Source organism: Aptenodytes forsteri, unplaced genomic scaffold (genome assembly GCF_000699145.1).
Source record: "Aptenodytes forsteri isolate BGI_AS27 unplaced genomic scaffold, ASM69914v1 Scaffold188, whole genome shotgun sequence".
Classification (NCBI taxonomy): Eukaryota; Metazoa; Chordata; class Aves; order Sphenisciformes; family Spheniscidae; genus Aptenodytes; species Aptenodytes forsteri.
Window position 1 is genome coordinate 1,384,867 of NW_008794371.1, and position 20,914 is coordinate 1,405,780.

General features: G+C 37.4%; 1 protein-coding gene across 1 annotated transcript in view; it reads right to left on the reverse strand.

Moving 5' to 3' along the window:
- Nucleotides 1-20,028, reverse strand: part of CRCP (CGRP receptor component) — a 33,286-nt gene extending 13,258 nt beyond the window's left edge. The window contains exons 1-4 of the mRNA XM_009287646.2: nt 20,004-20,028; nt 17,301-17,356; nt 13,823-13,921; nt 10,481-10,575 (exon numbers count right to left, since the gene is read on the reverse strand). Of these exons, the coding sequence (XP_009285921.1) occupies nt 10,481-10,575; nt 13,823-13,921; nt 17,301-17,356; nt 20,004-20,028 (275 nt within the window). The remainder of the gene's footprint in view (nt 1-10,480; nt 10,576-13,822; nt 13,922-17,300; nt 17,357-20,003) is intronic.
- Between the last annotated feature and the right edge of the window lie 886 nt (nt 20,029-20,914).

Sequence of the window (20,914 nt, forward strand, 5' to 3'; positions counted from 1 at the left end):
GGGAGCGGCTGTGTGCTGCTTAGTTGCCGGCTGGGGTTAAACCACGACATAATTCTAATCATGACTTCCAACTTCAAAAGAAAAGCTTCCAATTTTAAAATGCAGCTTTTGTGTAAAATATACAATTCACAGAAAGCGCCAAGAAATCCTCCTATATATTCATTAACCATTAAAAAGTGTACACAATTCAACATCTTGAGTTTACATTTACTTTACAAGCATACCTTTTTTTTTTTTTACTCTCTAAATTTCAAAATTGAAGAAGGGGATAAGGAATTAGGACTTTATAAAGAGGAAAAAAACCCTCCATTTTAACCAATCACAGAACTGTTCAAAATGTCTGTTTAAAAACTGAGCTCAAACATTTTGGGTACCACTCTATCCTTTTAATCTTCTTTCCTACTTCTACAGAACCACATCAGAAGGTTTTTCTCAGTCTTCAGGAAAAGCTTGCCATGAAGTGACATTTGGCACCTGGATAAATGCCAACAAGTGTGGCAGATTTCACATTGATTTCAGATTTCACAGCATAAAGAATATTTTTGCTAAAGAACAGGAAGATGTTTCTACCTGCACATCAGCATTTGCCCTTCCAAGCAGGGCCATCAACTCACTCCTTAAAAAAATGTGCCTAAATACATTCCTAAAGCAAATATTTTAACGGTGGGTTCAAAGTGTTTTTTAAGAAATGACAATTATCAGATTACTTCTTCGAGTTTGCCCACACTTATTTGTATGCCTTGTACAAAACAGTAAGGATCACTATCCCCATTTTACAGACAGTAAGACTGAGGGGGAATGATTTAAGTGGTGAGTGCTTTAAAGGCAGCGAGGAAGAGCTGTGGCATGGGAGGGGAAAAGGAAAGGCTGATAAGACAGTACAGCGGGACAGGTGTTGCTACATTCTTTGAAGGCTCCACTAAATAATGCTGAAAAGGACTGTGTGGTCATGGGCCCTGGCCAGACCTGCTCCCTCCTCTTGGGGATCTTCTAGTGCCCTGGAAAGGATCTGTCCTTGCATTCATGAACTGTAAGGTGCATCCAGGCTGCAAAAATACAGGAGGATGCTAGGGGGAAGGTCCTTTGTGTCAATTACAGTATAAAGCAGTATTTAAAGGCAATTCCCACTGTAGTGACTATGCTCTCTCTTCCCTCCTGCAGAGTAACTGTTTACGTTCGTCCTTTGTGTCAATTACAGTATAAAAAGCAGTATAAAGGCAATTCCCACTGTAGTGACTATGCTCTCTCTTCCCTCCTGCAGAGTAACTGTTTATACCCTTGGCAGCACAGGGTTTGGTCTGAAATTCTGAATACTGTGATTTTACAGATGACACAAAGGAATCAGAATTAGCTTCGTTAGCTGGATTTGTTAGATTGATTTGGTTTTAGAGAATCAAGGATGAAAGCAAATGTTTCCACTGGTGAGAAGCAGTGAGTACGCCTCCTTTGTCTTCCCGTGCTAATCACTTATATCTATTTATTTGGCAGCTTGATGTTTAAAACAAGAGACTATTAAGAGCATGGCTGAATTTAACACTGAACTGAGAGCACCACTGTTGGCTGCCTTATTGTCAAAAAGATAAGGTATCTATAACTGCTGCCATTTACTACTATCATAAGCAATGAAAGGACAAGAATAAAACCTTAATATTGACAGGAGACAAGTACTGAAATCCTTTAGACCAGAATTAAAATTGAAAGCAGGTCATTTAAGGAATCAATGAGAGAAAAACCCCACCCTTGTAAAACTGTAGCAAAAGACATCACTGCCATAAAAGCAGAAGTCCTAACAGAGCTGGGTAAAGAATATTAAACAACATCTTCAGCACACAAAAATCTGGCCAATTCATCTGAATGAATGTATGAAAGATTTAGTGCTTTTTCCTCAAGAGCTAGGAAACTGCCTGGTTCAGTGCCTGGAGCACTTGACGGAGATGCAGAAGCTGGCGCTCTGGTCCTGGCTTTCAATGTTATTTGCTTTATGGTCCCCGGCCAAGCACGTGTCTGTGCCTCAGTTTCCAGACATCTAAAACAGAGACAACATTTGCAGCTCTCACCGGAGAGCTATGAGGATATCTACTTGTAAAACACTTCCCCCTCCTCCCAAAGCCCTACTTACAAAGACAGACTTTTACTTTCACTGTTTAATGAATTCACACAGGTTTCTCACTGCACTGTACACTCACATGCCACTCTGGAGATCAGAGCCTTTTCAAGCAAGTCTTTCTTTACTTTTGCAGCAAGACATATCCCAATCCAATCCTACAGCTCCACCACATCTCCAGATAAAACATATTATTTGACTTTTACAAAAGAACACATGAAAGAAATTTCCTCATATTCTTGTTTTTCAAAGTAGTATCTTTGAAATTTGTTGATGACAACAATTCAGAGCCAAATAAACAGGATCAAATAACCAAAGCCATATCATGCCTGTGCTAAAGAATGCAAATCTTATTTATCCAGAGCTATTTAGAACAGGTAGAGCTCCATCGTGTTTATCACAGAAAAATTACTGGCAGAGCAGGTAACAACAGAAATAAATTAAAACCAATTACACATTGTGACTAAAACAATCAGTTAGTGAAACTGTTCATGTTTCCTGAAGACAAGAAATACAGGACACAATAAAAAAGGTCACCTCTCAAAGACTTTTTTCTTAGAAGCCATTAACATTACTATAACTCATTAGGGAACAGATGGAAGTTTTACAGTCGGGACAAACGGATCTCAGAAGAACTACTTCAGCAAAGATGGTATCATTCAGAGTATTTGCAGTTTTTAAAATGTGTACAGAAGAATGAGAGATAATTTGTAAGCAAGTCATTAAAATGTGTTATCTGAAAAATTTCATGCCTGTTTTTGATCTGTAAAGCTCTCTACTGGAAAAATGACTCAGAACATCAAAAAGGAATTAGCAGCAGGGTGCAAAAAAACAAAAGCTACATAAATGACATTTCATCTGAAGGTGCTTGTGTAGTGTTACAGGGCTTTAGAAATTATAAACCCTAATTAACACTAAAAAATAATAATCTTTAGACATGTTAACATTATATAATTATGATTTAAACAATGCATTTGTTTTATTTACATGGAGACTGAATCCAAAGACACAGAGAAATGACCAACTATTCAGTAAGTGTCATCTGAAAACCGGTACCTAGCTAGTTATTTGCTGATCAACCTAAATATCGTTCTGATAATGAAGATGTAAGTTATTTTATTTTGGCAAAATATTGCAAGATGGCAAAGGGATAGTTGACTGTAATTGCAGACATTTGGACAAGTATGTTGATACTAGTGTGGGTACACTGGATATAGTATGGGTAGATATGCTCCTCCTGCAATAGAGAACAGTAACATTTTATCTTTTCTCTTCTGTTTAGTAAATATCCAGCTGCTAAGATTATTTAAGAAATACCAAGCATGCATGTGTGCAAGACATGAACAGTTACCTCTGCTTAGTCGGGAGGTCCACGTTAGCAGCTCTTCCTGCTGTTTGTACAGAATACAGACATCCACTCCAACTACGAAAATCTGAGATCAGCTCAGGGGACCCTTTTGATGCTTTCGTCCCAGCTCTTCTGCCTGCGTGCAATTTCTGACCTTCCCTACTCCTAACAAATGGAGCAACCAGAAGCGTACTACTCTTGGCATCCCCTCGAAGCAAACACTCACAAAATGCCTGTGAGGTTCAATGTTGCAATAGAAAACTGGATTCCTCAGCCCCCAACACCAGCAGTAAGCAGTGTAGCACTGCATGCAGTATGAGTTGAAGCTCAGTACCCACTGCACTGACTTCTTTAAGACTGATAGCAGAAGTTGACTGTTAGGGTCAGCGTCTCCGTGTACCTGGGATTTCTTGCTAGCACATACACAAATTAGAACCTGAATGCCCGCAACTCCATCAGAAATAAGCTTTAAGGAAGGCTGGAAGCCTGAACATGCATCAGTATCGGTGCTGACTGCAGTATTTTGCATGGGCACAGGCATGATAAGCCTGAATTTAGTCCATGCTCCATTACATCCAAAAAATAAAAGGAACTTTTTCCAACTCAGATGAATCCACCTTTACACTTTCTACGGCATGCACGTTTACACTCACGCTCATTAAATAAAAAGGATAACTGTCCCATTCAACTAAACAGAAGGTGAAGAATATTTTCAGTTTAATTGCCCCCCAAAAAGTAAGTCTGTATTTTCTTTGGACTGTGTGGATTTTAGTAACACTGTTTGGAACATGAAAGCTGCTCATTCAAGAGAAGAATACATACAAAAGATGAGTGACAGTTGAAAGCCATTTTCTCACATAAAAGCAAGATTCCACTAATCAGAGTTAATCGTCCGTTATGCAGACTCTTACAGGACCTGCCTAGTAAGAAATCCCAAAATGGCAATTACTGCTGTTAGGCTGAGCAGTGCCTCCCCACTACTAGGCCACATCCAGCAGTAGCTGAAACTCAGCTGGAGCCAAGATCAGCATTTCCAGCTGAGGGCAAAATGATGTGGAGTGGGCTTTGGGACACATAAAGCTCGGGCTGCAGGAGACAAAAATGCGTGCAGTTATGGGAAAAGAAAATGGGTCTGAGGTCTGCGTTTGAGGGGAGAGTGTATATTGTAGGAGGTGAGGATGTAGGATTACATTGCATTCACAGTAAAAAAAAAAAATTCACCTAGAAGACAAAAAAAAAAAAAAAAAAAAAAAAAAAAAAAAAAAAAAAAAAAAAAAAAAAAAAAAAAAAAAAAAAAAAAAAAAAAAAAAAAAAAAAAAAAAAAAAAAAAAAAAAAAAAAAAAAAAAAAAAAAAAAAAAAAAAAAAAAAAAAAAAAAAAAAAAAAAAAAAAAAAAAAAAAAAAAAAAAAAAAAAAAAAAAAAAAAAAAAAAAAAAAAAAAAAAAAAAAAAAAAAAAAAAAAAAAAAAAAAAAAAAAAAAAAAAAAAAAAAAAAAAAAAAAAAAAAATCACTGTCTTGTGGTCAAGATCACACTGCATGTTTGGGTAGACAGAATGGACAGCACATTGCTACAGTGCATAATAAACTCACAGATTCTAAAAAAATAATAAAAACAGTTACACAGTGTGCTGCAAATTGTGACAAAATGTATCCTCTTCTGACAGCAGCTAGCCAAATATTTGCAGCATTTATATTTTAAGCAAAACCTCGTATTGAATGTCTTTGTATTGCCGTTTTTTACCTACTGAACTCCTAGACTGTATGTAAATATATATGTATGCATGTTTTGTTTTTCTAGGAAGAGATCTATAGGCACGGGTAAGAAGGGAACAATATTAGTGCCAAGACACAGCACACAGAGCTAAAAAAAAACCCTAAAACATCTGTGACTGTGCAGAGGCAAATTTATCCTCAGGAATGTATGTTTTTTAGTTGCTAGGAAAACCATAAAGTAACAGCAGTCCACATAACCATTATTTTATTACTAGCTGAAAATACTTACGAGTCAAATCCTATGGTCTTGAGTCAACCATGGCAACTCATGTAAAATGTTGTCTGAATCAAGATCACAGGATTTGGCTGATTTCGAGCAGTCCCGAGCTGTGGTCTGTGAAATCACAGTACCAGTCTGCGCAAACAGACCGGGCTGTATTCTCCACAGGGGTTACCGCTGTACTTCAATGTCGGTACATTTGTGTGGGATGAAATCTGAGGGCTGCTAATGGTATCTGAATGCAAAAAACTGAGCAACGCTGCCACGGATCAAAGGGTTAATTTCAAATCAATTCAGTGGGAAACACAATGGTCTTTTGAAAGACTGTTAAATGATGCTATTGTTAAACTAGCACCGTCCTGACTTTGGTGTTGAATATTCAGTTTGAAAGCTGTGGAGGAGACAAAAATTACAAAGTAAATCATCCAGCCTTTAACACTGTAGAGGTTTATATTTGTTGTAGTTTTTGGCAGTAATGAGGGAAAATACTTTCTAAAAGTACTACTAATTTTAAGCTCAATAATTCCTTGAATGTGTTGATTTAAAGACAAAAAGGGCAATGTTTATATCCAATTTTTAAAATTATGATAATACGCAGTGATTGGAAATTTGATTATTCCAAAATTAGATCTAAGATAGGCTGTCAGTAACAGGAAGAAGTACAAGTTGAGCCAATTTTCATTTAACCGCAATTACAGAGCGCAAGCTTAATAAATGTTCTTTTCATGCAATGCCATTCGCACTACCTTACAAAATATGAAGCCATTCCAGGGACTAAAACTGGAAAATTAGCTGCCAGTGGCATACTGTATTTCCAAGTACAACATGGCTTACTGTACTGTAGCGTTAGCCAAAGCTTGAGGCCTCAACAAGGTAATAATAAAATTCACTATGATGTCAGTTCAGAGCTTTTCATTTAAAAAAAAAAAAAAATCTCAGTTCTACAGTTTCAATTTTACCAAAATAACTGATGACAAGGAAAAACCTGTGCTTTACCATACTTTACTGACTATATCAGTGAAATACAGGTTTAGATGTCTTTGAATTTGCTCCATTTAGCAAGGCAGCTATCTGAAATGACTCTGAAAGGTTTAAGTTGTTTTTACATGTCAGTATTTATTTTTAAAATTTGTCTTTTAGGAAAAGTTTTTTTTTTCTGCCTGTAACACTAACGAGAAAAACCCATCACAAAATTGATGGCTATCAGCAGAAAAGATATGCTGGTCTGTTAACCTGGTATTTTGAGTAGCAAATATCAGCAGTAACAGAAAGAAAAGACTTGAGGTGGTTTTACAGGAACTGCACCATTCGCCAGCACAACACTATCAGCTCTGTAACTGGAGCCAGAATGTTTTAGGACATCACGTGTAGCCTAACGAGCAATGCATTCTGCATGGTTAGTATGGCAGGTTTGTAGAAGGAGGGCAGGAAAAATGAGAATTCACTTGATTAAAAACTCCGTTCTTTAAATGGATGTGCCTCAATTCTTGGTGCCTCTCTGGATGGTGTCTGGTCTTCACTACCTTGAAATTCTCACATACACTAGCACAACCTAGTGCTTGTGTGCTGCAATAACATGCTGAGCAGGGAAAGTCAGCTCCTCACACTACCTACCTCCATCAGGTTTTTAGATACAGCTGCAAATCCTTCTTACATTCAAAGACCCGAAGTCCTCGTATTAGAAAAGAAGTTGCTGAGCCTAATTAACAGCACAAACACACTGCTTAGTTGTCTCCTCCTCGATTAGATGCAGAGTCATAACAAGGAATTTAAATGGCAGAGGAAGCAGTCTAAGATGAGGGGGCGTTTCTGACTAGTCATGCCTTTTAACCAGAACCTCTTGCAATGAGAAAACAGAAAACGCTGCTGTGCCCTCACTGGGGACAGGCACCAACTAACATATCTTAAATCAAATCAGCTACCTTCAGAAAACTGTTAGCAGCACAGACAGCATATGACCTGCTAAGAGATTAAGGGAGAGAGCACATCTTTGAATGCCTTGCCCAGAAAGGAAGTAGCAAAGGCAGACTCTGGAGTTCATTACTCTTTGTGGGAGGAAAGGTCATTACAGCGAGATCATACAAGCAAGGTCCTGGAGAGCAAATATTGCAGGTTCTTTCCTCTCAAAGGGGAGGAAAGCTCTCTACCAGCTAACTGGAACGAAATCTCTAGCGAAGCCTTTTACCACCTCCATCCCACAGAATGGAAATGATTAAAAGCCTTTAGTTTTTAATTTATTTAACAACAGAGCAGTGTTGAAATGATCTTGGTTATGAACCAAAGGGTAGTTCAAAATTTCCTTAGAGGCGTTATTATTATTTTAAGCAGTTTAACATAAAGTGCATTATATAGTAATTGCACACCATATGCTTTCTGTGTTTTGGTGAGAAGAGGCTGCCAGATGGGCTCTGATACTTCTAGCTTCAAGTGTCTGAATGGAAAAGATTAGAAGAAAGAAAAAGTGCCAGGATCACACTAAACAATTCTGTTTCTTATTATGTAAAGTACGTGGTAAATGCAGTGCTGGCAAGTTCTTTACCAGATGACAAAGATATTAACTAAAAGTAAAGTTGTAGAGGATGCTCAAGACATTAAGGTATCACAGTCCAATCTGAGTTCTGATAAGCCATAAACATGGTAAATTTGTAACCTAAACTAGTGGATGGCTCTTCACTCCTGTCCTTCTGCCATTATGCAGAAGGAAAGGACTTGGGAGTAATTCTCTTGCTTATCTTACAAACTCTGATTCAGAGAAAAAGGACAGAGAAGATGATACCTAAAACTAAAAGCATTTCCTAGCAGCCATAAAAAAAAAAAAAGATAAAACAGTCAAAAAGCTCATTTAAAGCTTGTAACTATTTCAAGCTTTGCAGCAGCGCTGTATTCAAGTTCAAAGAACAAGCAGGCTTGGGAAGGTGAATATTTGGGTAGGTGTTTTACAAAACAGTTAGACAGTCTGGTGTAAGACATTCTGTAGCTAGAATTCTCTGTGTATGACCCAACATCATCTAGTACTTCACTCTCAGAGATACCATAAGGGGGAGCACATGTGGTCAAGGTATCTAACGTGATAACAGAGCTCCCCTGCCTTTTTTGTAAGAGTTAAACCTGAGGTCCTGGTCAAATTCTACCAGAAGTAAGTTTAGAAATGAGCTTTAGAACAAAAAAAGCCCTTTGACTTTTAATGGGACTCTTACACCTAACTCATTCAGCTACTTCTAAAAAATCCTATTCTGCCTTTTTAACTCCCCCTGGCTTTTTGCTGTGATACAGCATTCTTCTGGTGCTTTCCTAACTGCTGCCCTGCACACACTGAACAAGCTTATTTCACTTCAAAGAGGACAACTGTTCCACAGTACCAGAAATCAGGGATGCTCACTACTTACTCGAAGAAATAGTTTGTTGCCGATTTTAAGATACTCTCTTTCATTTCCATGCTATCAGCTCTTTACAGTAAAGAGTATTTTCTCCGTACTTAAATACCTCAATGTCAGAAAATAATTAGGGTATTCTTGCCCACTACATAAATTAGTATCCTGCTATATAAAATGAGCTACGGGAGTACTAAACACTGACATACTGACCTGGCAACTTTAGCTCTACAAAAGAAAGCACTACAAGCAAAGTTACAATACCCATGACAAAGCTTCCAAGTACTAGCACCCCTGTGTCTGCAACGACAGCAATACTGTGATCAGAGCTGCTGATATACCGCATGTGAGCGTAATTGTTTGTAGAGAGGGGGCACTGAAAGTCTACAAAATAGCTGACAATCTGCTTTCTACTCAACTTACTACGCTTGGAACAGGGTAAAAACTTGCCCCATAGCACCGTGCTCTCCAGATGCTCTCACTTTGCGTTTCTTTTTGTGACACAATCAAATTATTAGTAAGAGCCTCCTTCCCAGAGCATGAACTCCTTGGGTGTCTTTCCAGCAGCAAAGAAAAACGCAGTCGGTGTCCATACAGCATAAACTACTCCTTTGTGAAGAGGGAGTCATTTAGAAGCAACTAAATCGTTGATTTTTCTGCTTTAAAAATCAGATGATTGATTAGAGCTGTCCAAGAAAGTAGCCAATTGATTCAATTTCTTTTGCGTCTGATTATTTACAACAGGCTTCACTCACACTCTGGAGAGAGGTTTGAGAGGATCGTGCATTTCAAGCACTGTGAATAGGCATTCACACCATTGCCAAAGAGGAAAAATGCCCTTTGAGTCTTCTTTTAACTGTGAAGGAAATCTTTTCTTTTCTATGCTGTACTTCCCAAAATAAGAATAATGAACTGTATGTTCAGCTTTACGAGAAACTGCAGGGCGGGGAAGGTTGGTTGACACAATATTTAGGTAACTGAAATGTACATGTCAGAAATCCTAGTGAACACAAATAGCAATGGACAAACAGCACAAAAAGAGAAGATGAACATCTTAATTTGCTGAACGTCAGTTAGAGAGCATAACCCTGAGAGATGATATGTAGCAGCTGGGGTTCACAAATTCACATAAAGCTTAACTTTAGAATAACATTCTTTCCCATACATCTATATTAGGATTTTATTTACTTATTACCTCCCTGCAATACAGTCACCTTTTTCGCCTCTTAGGAATGAATGCATTTTTGCTTAAGGAAGTTCATAAAAATAAGACTGATACCAAACCGAGGTTGGGTTGGGGTTGTTTTTGCAGTTCTCTTACTGTGTTCAAAACCCATTTACAACTTACAACTTCTTCCGCAGAAAACATTTTATGAATTCTACTTTGTGCTTGGACCATGTGAAACCATGCTAAAAACAAACATACTGATAAGAATCTGTTTGAGAAATACATTGGTAAACACAGGCCCACTTAAGGAAATACTCATCCATGTAGGCATTAACGAGTGAAGGAAAAGATGTTTGGATGAGTATTTAAATAATGGCAGAAAATACTTAAAATACGTTAATCAAAACCAGACAGAGTATCATACTGTGTACATGGGGATCAGTTTTTCAACACTGCCATGAGTTTATACTTTTATTCAAAGGCACATGTCTACTTACTTGGTTAGCTTATGGCCTTTCATTGCTACGAGGAAATCTCTCACAGTCTCAGGACTCTGGTATCTACAGGGTGTTTTTGAAATGTACTTCAGTGTCTGCAACGGATAGAAAGAAAGTATACATTATTTCACAGTTAGTATTTGCTTTACCAGTTGTGTATGGAACAAGCTGATTTTGAAGTTTCCTCAGTACTCCTCAGAAAAATTGGAAAAGGCAATTCAGGTTTTTGGGTTTGGCTTGTTACCTTTTTTTTTTTTTTTAAAAACAGTGGGAAGTGCTGTCATAGATGACACAGATCACTCACATTTTTCTGTCTTCAGTAAGACTATACTGATGTTTGCTGAGGGAGTAAGAAACAGGCAATATGTAACTACAACTTTATATAATGGAAATTACATTAGTATTTATCCAGAAAGCCCCAGTGAATTCATTCTGTAAAGACATGACCCAGCCAGGTCATTACACACCCAGGTGAGAATGACAGCTTTGACTATTCCCTCTGTGGCTGTGGACGGCCATTTACCTGATCTGTTCAAAGCCCAAAGTCACATGTTGAAGAAGACAGGAAAGGAGTGAGTTTTAGCTCTGTCTACTAAAAATCACCTGCTGTTTGTGAAAGACATTTGCTTTCTTGGTTCGAAATAATCTCAGGTGATGCTGAGACTGTGATCAACACATACCGCTGTGCTGAATAGTATCACTCAGATATACTTTTCCTTTTAAAACCAGTAAACATTTACACATTCAAAGCTAGTTTAAAGAGGTACCAAGATAAGGGATTTGGTGGTTTTTTCTGGTGTTTATTTTTTGTTGTTTTGTTTTGGTGTTTTTTTAAAAGCTTCACTTTTAACACTTCAGAAAAGTTGAATACTCTTCATCCTTAAAACCATGTTACCTTCTGCCAAGTTTTCCTGTGCTCAGTGCCAGGGATACTCTCACTGCCAACCCATAACTAACTCATTAAGTTCTCCAATCTATGGATGTTTTCATCCTTTATATGCATATTTGGCAATGCTTTCTTAAAGTTCATAGAAGCAGGTTAGGTGGGTTGTCATGAAAATCTGCAAGAATACTGTAGTATTAGAAATGTTTATCTGACTTGAAACAATTTATCTTTGCTCCATTTTTTACATGTAACGCCTATCAACCTCAGCTAACTTTTGCAGCAGATATTATGTCTGCTTTATTTAAAACAGCACGACACCTAGCAGACAGGTAATGTAATTACATAATGTAATTTGACCCAAGTAAAAAAAAAATTGTCGATTAAAAAAACCCACACAAATTCCAGTTCACAGCTGTCTTTTCACTGGAAGTAGCTCAGAATCTTCCTGAATGTTGCTTTGATTAGACCCCAAAATGAAGAGTTGGAAATAATGGGCATCAATGGAAAAGTCAAGGAAATCCTTGCATTGTCTGCATTGTGTGCATCAGCAACTGAAGGATTTAAGAGAGTATTGTTAATGCTTGTTTTGAATTAAGGAACAAAATCTTCATCCGTTGATACTGCATAGCTATACATAAAGCTTAAAAGTATCAATGCAACTGACTCATGATGCACTAATTGGATTGCAAACACAGAGACGTGTGGTAGGACACCACATGCACAGATTATCTATAATAATAATAAAACCCCATAAAATTCTATATGATACCCTGAGTTTCTTTCTCAGAAAATCTTTAAACTGAGTATTTATATTTGAAAACTATGCAAATGTATTTCCAGTGTATTTCCATTAAAATCTGTTATCATTTAAAAATGTTAGGTAAAGGAAAACAGATTTCAACAACACAGGATAATTCATCCTACTTAACAGATAGAGTATTGATGAAATATGAATCACTGGTATTCTTAAGGACCAGTTTCACTGGACTACTGAGAAATATATTTAAAAGCACAATAAGGTGTTAGATAACCCTCCCTTCTCTGAGTCCCGTCGTGACCTTTTCATATAAAATGGGAGGGAGTTATTATACACCAGTAATGACTGAAACAAAATCATCTTATATTATTACATGATATTATATTATCATGTAATAAGATTGTTCAATAGGAGTAATTTCTTTTCCAGTTTAGTCTTTTTTGGCAATTTCAGATCAATTAAAATGCCAGACATACAGCAAAACATAGCTCCAGTTTAGCAAGCTTCATCTAGTTATTTCAGTACCAATGGATACAAGCCTGCACAGAGCTCATGAAGACATACTCAGCGTGAATAAAAACAGTCCTGCAAGATCAAATTCTGGTTTTCTTTCAGTCAAATATAGAGAAAATGTACCTAGAGTTTACACCAGCTTCACTCCATGCTCAAAACCGAGCATCCTATAGGTATTTAACATGTAGCAATATAACAAGGCAATTAAAGCTTTAAGGTGTATTCTGACAAAATATACTTACAGGATCTTTCTCAGTTGTTTCAAAGAGGTACAGGAAGAGACTGTTAGTCTCCATGAAGATTTAAATTAGATTTTTTTGTAAGCCTCTATTTTGTTGAATATGAGGCTTAGGAATTACCACTCTAACTTTTCAAACAAAGCCAGAACTAAAACAAAAACAAAGCCTAGGCCAAATCTTATTCACATGAGTAGTTTCACTGCTCAACAGGATTACTCATGCAAGCAAGGCAAACTGCCTGCAACTCGCTGCCAATCGTGGTGCTACTCATGCAATTCTCTGACACAGGCACAATAGGTGACACTGCAAGTCTATTATGAAGTTGCTAATGTGAGGTATTTAGAATGTTAACATTTGTATTATATGATTTTAAAAGTTCTTCCTTGCAATAGATTGAACATTTATTACCAATCTGGCATCCAACTGATGTTGCTGTCTGTACATGTGATTTTGTTATTCAGGTTGTCCATGTCTTGCTCTTTTGACAAAAAACAACAAAAAACCAAAACCAACAAAAAAAAAAATCTATTTCAATGGGAAATTATTAGTTTAATTCTATTAATAAGAAAATACCTGTGCCTCAGCTTTGAAACCGTGATTAGGTGGTATCATCAATTCATCATATGATACCAAGTTCTTCTGCCCTGTGTCTTAAAAGGATATAATATTTGGAATCACCCCCCCCCCCCACCCAAACAGTAAAAATAGAAGGGAAGGGGGGGTTATTCTTTTTGTGATAGATTTTAATAAGAGCAGCTGCATGCCTCTGCCTTGGCAGCGCAGTTAGCCTACAACCTAAATAAACTGACCACAGAAAAGTGGCAAAAAAAAAATTACTGTGTTTTTTAATAGGGGAAATTTAATACAAAATTATTAATATACAGACCTAAGGATGTGAATTACTCCAGCTTGGGCTAATTTGCAAAGGAATTTCCAGTGCTACTCACTTCATACACAATTGTGTTCAGGTTCTGCTGACCAGAGCTCTGCTTGTTCTTTCCACTCTCTTTGCGCTGCTGCTTAAGATCAGTAAGTAACTGGAACACCTGGGGAAAAAAATAAAGTGTTTTAGACCATTTGAGAGTATTTTACCTAAAAATATTACAGCAGGAAAACATAAATGAACAATGCAAAATCCTAACAACCAAACAACAACAAGAAGCGTGGCTTCTTTGGTGAATGCACCGGCAATTGAAATGAAAAATATTTTGGCATCAGAATGATGAATAGGTATGTAAATAGTTTTTTAAAAATTGTGACTATTTTAAACAGATTTTCAGCACTTGTTAAATGTTACCCAAAAGCCCCAAAGGAGAAGCTGCCAGGATGAATCTATCCTACTTGTTTATCTTATCTCATGTCCTGAACAGAGTTGGGTCATAGACTGCTGTACTGGCACAGAGCTCCCATTTAAATATGAGTGATGCTTGAAGCAAAAAGTCACACAAGTTTATGGCCCTGCTGGATTTGTTATGACAGATGTACCTATAATATTAAAATGGATATTTGTTCTGTCTCACAGAGATGTAATTTTACATTATCTGCAAAAAAAAGTAAACTCTACAACTGTCACACTGCCAGGAACCAACTAAATAAAGGCTTGACCTATAGATGCTCCTGAGATTAGTGATCCTATTGTAAATTCCAGTGGAGTTATTCATAATGGTATATGTTACAGTGACCAGCATGGTGTTATGGTGTGTTAAGCCACAAAGATTAAATTAGCTCCCTATTTCATCACAATGTAATACAAGCAGACATTCCCGAAAAGAATGTAATAAAGTTGTCTTCACATTTATGATGCAGTGAATATTAATGTAGGAACGAGATTCAGAGGGTAGGTCTGAAGGCAAGGAAGATGTTTTGATTTTTGCAACTGTGCTTTGTCAAATCTGTTGCAACACATCTTTATTCATCATAGCTAGATACGCAGCAAAATGTTGAGTTACTCTTTTATTCCCATATTAAATCACATTAGGTTGAAATTTCTTCAGATGTTTTGCTTCAGGCTTTACGGTATATCCAGAGCCAATAACCACAGCAAAGCAACAGACCACTTCTTACTGTTTATCCCCTAATTTTTAACTAGCTTCATTCAAGATCCAGATCCAATGGCATTATAAACTTACAGGTCCACAGAAATAAAATACAAACATTTCTGGACAGTGAGAAATAAGAACATTACCAGCTATGAATCCTGCAATTACTTTATACTGTCTTCTATGAAAAAGGAACACCTTGTGTATCAACCACCAGTAGTCAATCCTCACTTGAAAGCCAAAACTGAAGCTATGAACTTTTATCTAATTAAGTATTTGAAGAAAATATAGCCAGGGATGAGATACAAAATGACAACTGCAAACTCACAGAATAAATGTAGGCATAGGACATACAACATGTCAGTCCTGAACACTCCTTTCAAACACCACTTTCTATGCAAAATATTACCTCGATGAAGAGAATGCTAGCTATGCCAGTCAAACTGCAACTGGGAAGAGGAGCAAACAGAAAGGGATTGTAGTTTTAGGGGAATCAGTACTTTGAAGAGCAGTGAAAAGCCATGAACCAAAAGCCTATAGCTGCAGACACTGCAGATCCCTTCCTGCAAAGGATCGAAAAGCTGCATGCATGCCAACTGCTGTGAAAGGGAAACGAGAAATAAGCACTCTCATCAGTAACTTCGCTTTCCACTTCCTTTTGCTCTTTTTCAACACACATGGTACATTCACCAACAAAAAGACTCAGCTGAAGAAAGTTCTGGCTGAAGAGCATGAAAAATGGATTCTGCAATTCTCCCTGTTCTGGACCATACCTGTAGGACACCTATAGATTTTACATAATGTGACTGACACCACCACTTGAACCTCAGCAGGCAGTAATACCTAGATTCCAACAAATATCCCAGCAAACGAAGAAGAAAGCAGAGATGATTTTGCAATAAATAATCTCTGAAATACTTGCTATTTTCTGTACTGCAATAGTACATGTTTTTAACAAACAGATACTTAATACTAGTTTGGCTGACGGAGTATCATCTATTTCTTAGGCAAGACAGTTCCTTCCAAGTATCTCATTAAAGCTCTTCTAACAGTCACCAGATGGTTGCTCTGCTGGACGCAGACAGATGCAGCTCAAGATAAAACATTTCAAGATTTCTTTCAGAATAGGATGAAACAGCTGCGCAACTTTCAAGCTTCAGCAATAAAACAATATAAACAAAGCACTTGGGTTATTAAAACCGTTAAAAAAATTACATTCATAAACAAAGCACCGAAATCTTTCCATTACCTGGTTGAAGTTAAACCAATAAGAACACTACATTTCTTTCTACCTCACTAAAAAAATACCTTTATTCAGGAGAGAGGAAAATGATTCAGAACTTATCTACACTAGAAAATAAGGGGTTTTTTGTTTATTTGTATGCCAATATTCATTGTTTGTTATGACAGGGCACTGTAGCTTCCCCATGACATCAGATCAAGGTACATCACTGGCTTCTAGGCGTGTTTATCCTGAGTAACACATCTCAGATCAGCAAACTGCCTCATGCTTACTATAACCTAAACTGCTTTGGAAACACCTCAAGGTCTTTGAAAAAAATACTGTCGAGAATTCAGAGGTGGAAGACTGCATTTCCAGTAGCACTGGCTTTAATAAAACCATGCATTAATGAGTTATAAGTTCTCAGATGATACTGCACATCACAAGGTTAAAGTTAAATACAAAAGATTGATTCTAGCAGCAGCCATCTGTGAAAGATGTCTGAATTTTTCTGCAAGAATTTTTATTTGCAATGTTAAAGAGACTCCAGCAATCAGCGTGTCACACACTTGGTGGTACATTGGCTTATCATAAGACAAAATTAAAAAAAAGAGATTTTGGACATTGCTGCCCAGTTACAGAGGTGTCAACATTCCCGATTTAGGATCCGATGCATCACACATCATACAAAGCACCAGTGAATCCAGTGCACTTGCCCAAATACACAAGCGTTTAAAGATGTGGAGAATCAAATCCTAAATAACAAACCACCACACGCAAGAGGATTCAACAAACTAACCACACTGCAACAGTGTAAACACAACACGTAAAAGCATTTAACTTTACGACAGTAAAGTTAAAGTTACTGACATTCTAAAGATCTGCTCCTCCTCTATTTGAAAAACATATTTATATCTGTTTTTACAGATTTAGGACCAACCAAATAATAATACAGTACCCATTACTAGTGAAAACTAGTAATTTTCTAGAAAACTAATTGCTTTTAAAAAGCTTTTTTTTTAAATAACAAATCAAATGTGGGAGGGGGGGCATCACATGCAGGTCTTGCTGACTGCCACTGGCAATTTTCAGCTTCCAAAGTATACAAGTGAGTGATTACAGCTTTAAACTGCTGGTTTAAAACCAGGACATAGATAAACTTACCTCAAAGTTACTTAGCAATGCGGCATTTGCATCTTTTCTAGAAGGAAAAATGAAAACTATTAATTTATGTTCTAAAACTGCCTAAAATTTTTCTTTGCTGAGTCACGCAGACTCTAAAAGAACAGACGCTACTTTCATAAAGTTAAAAAAAAAAAATCATCAATAAATCTATTTTTGGTGATTATACAATTACCAAGTTGTTGCCACCTCTGAAAAATATTTTTCCATATTGTTAGTATAATTATTACACAAATATACAGCATATTTTGCACTATTTGCCCCATAAATCATAATACACTTATACAACATAAACTTTTTACTCAGCCACACTATTTCATTCACTCACCCAATTTTACAAACTAAAACCGAATTGCCTTGCCTCTTCCTTACAAAAAAGGGCCTCCAGTTTTATTTGAATAAAGACTGACAGGAAAAATCATTCAGATTACACACACTATTTATTTATTAGTCACGAGTATGGAAAAAGAAAATATAATTACTACGCTTAGTACAATGTACATATGTGTGTGTGTATAGATATAGATATGGCACTCTATTTACACATACTGTACTGAGTAAAAAAAAAAACCAAACCAAACCTTATTGCATCTCCTCTTTATTTATTCTTTGAATCATTATGTGGCTACTCCTTTATTAGCAGGGCAAGGCTGAGTTTCTCATTTTCCACCATCCAAATACTTCCCTACAAATTCTGTCCCAATTAAGCAAGCATCGTTATCCACTGCTGGTAGGCTGAATGCACTGAGTCAAGCACATATTTAGACTAATCACACCTCTATTATTACCGGATATTGTAATTTTATATTTTTAAATTAAAAAAAGGGAGAAAGACTGACGCAGAACATCCTATATTCCCCGAACAACACATTCTGCTGAGCAGTCAGCAGCCACAACAACAGAAAGTTTCCATACAAAAGGAAAAAAAGGCCTCTCAGGTCTGCGCAGCAGCTTATTAAAAAAAAAAAAAAAAGAAAAAAAAGGTACAATGTATTGTTAAGCACCGTCAACTGTTTGAATAGAACTGCCACGGTCACCACTTTCAAACAAGTTAAATGCATCCACAAACTTCCACAGGTTCTACCATTGTTTTTAAATGAAAAGGACCTTCTAAAATACGCTGAGATGAACTTCAACTTCCATCTCGCTGACTCGAGTGAAACTTCAGCAAGTGAGCTCACACGCGCGTTAATTTTCATTCATGTTTTACAAACCACATAGCTTTTGTTGTTAGGTAAGTGCAATTCTTCAGAATGTCTGCATTCAGGCTATTGCTACAGAAATCCCTATCGATCAAAGACATTCTTTGTTAGAAATAATAATGCTATATAAGTATTATACAGGGAATTATTCTGTTAAATAAGTGAAAGGGTCATGTAGAATAAATACATTACTATGTAAACGAGTGCGAAATCTATCTGAAATTAAGACAATCACTTCTTTTTTAATTCAAAAACACTTTGTCATTCAGAAAAATATTTTTTTTCTTCTAACAATGGATAGCAAATGATTCAGTCTCAAATCTTCAACAATTTTTGTTGTGCTGAAATACCAGAATTATAAACTGATAAACAAGACCAGTTTCAAAAACTTTTGCAGAACTTATAAAGTAGAAATACAATTTTCTTCAGTCCTCTCATGAATCAACTATCAATTTTACATTTAGAAAACAAGAAATTATAAATAATGAATTCTAATGTATATTTTTAAATAGTCAACTAAACAGTATGCTTAATTTTTATGAGATTAAGACTTAAGCAGAAAGGAAAAAAAAAAGTCACGTTAACACCAATGTATAAACACTTTTTAGAATCTTTAAATAGGCAATATTTGCCAAAATTTTAGTCTAAACCAAAATATTACTGAGGTCTTCTGCATATATAAAAAAATATCTTAGTATATGGCATCATACCTCTAAAAGTATCACTGATGCTTCAAAGTTTTTAAATCTACTGCTTAAAATATGTTGCATATTTAAACCACAATATTTCCTGGAGGGTTCTTTTCTCTAGTAACTGATACTTCCTGACACGGTAAGAACTTAAGAGAAGTTTTCCTAGTTGCAGAGCTTCCCTCTATGAAGGCCATCAGGCAGGAGGTACAAGATTAGGAAGATTAAATTCCAACAGCAATTCAAGTGCAAAATGGACTAAGTTGTTCCATTCCAACGCAAGGGACATCCCCCCTTGCACAGCTCCGGACTTCAGACCCCAGGTCTTCTACCTCTGATGCAGCTCCCTATTGGTACTAAAAGAGGCAGCACCAGTAAAATAAGTTGGGCTACTCAAGGTAATAAAAAACAAGCGGGTGTACAAGCAGCATCACAGTCTGATATTTGATATCATTACTAGTAAAGATATCAAATGCATCTTTCTCAGCAGGGCAGATCCTATCCTTCCTCACATGCAACAGTAACTTTGAGCCTGTGTATGTTTTCACAGCATTTTTCAGTATACAACAGCAAGAACAGCTCATTTCCCTGCAGGCTGCTACTCGCGTTAAGGCTAACGTAATACAAACCCGTATTTCAATGGCTGGGTCTTATTTGTTATCTGCTTTTAAATTTTACATATAGAAGATTTAATGATAATATATATAATAGCATAGAAGATTTAATGATAATAAAGCATCCATGGATAACACGAACTGCAGTAGCTCAGCTGATTTTGGTGGATGCTGACATACATCCCACAGGACGAGCATTCTCCATGCCCCCATTCATTAGAAACCAGCGCTGTGTACACGTATATAACCACACAACGTAATGGGCTCCACAGAACTCACGAGAATGAGTTTCTAAGCTTCAAAATAGGTCAAATCCTATTGTTTTGTGCCCAGGTGATGCTAACAAGACAGAAGCACGCACAGTGCTGTCGGGGTAGGAAAGCAACAAAACTTGCTGCCTGGGACGGCAACCTGGGGGCTGGCTGGTGTAACTGCCACGCACTACCAGCTAGCCAAAATTTTGACTCGTCTCTTGTATTTGCAATTGCTGGAGCACACCCGTTAGGTTTCCTCCTTCTCCACCATATTCAGCTCCTACAATGAGTCGTCTTCCTGACACTCACAGGAATAACTCTCTCCCAGAAGCTGCAGCAGAGGATTCACGTTTCACCCCTCCCGGGGCAGAACAGGAAAGGGAGCGCGAGGACACAGAAGGGGCAGGGGAGATGGGGACGGAGAGCGGGATTCAAGCTGAGCCACGACCCCTTTTGCCCAAACAGATGCTTCAGCAAGATTTTTAAAGCAAACAAAAAAACCCCCTCAGTTTCTCATCAGAATGCCTGAACACACTGCTGATTATAGGGGCGTTAAAGGCCCAATATACCACCCATACACTGCTGGTAGGCCCATATAGATATACCCACAAACACCACGGGCAGGCCCATATAGGTATAGCCACACACACACACCACAGGCAGGCCCATATAGATGTACCCTCCCACACACACTGACTGCAGGCAGGCCCATATAGATACACCACAGGCAGGCCCATATAGATGCACCCCACACACACAGCCTGCAGGCTGGCCCATATGGCAATACCCCCCCACCCCCGCCCTGGAGCCCCCCCTGCCGCCACCGCAGGTCACAAA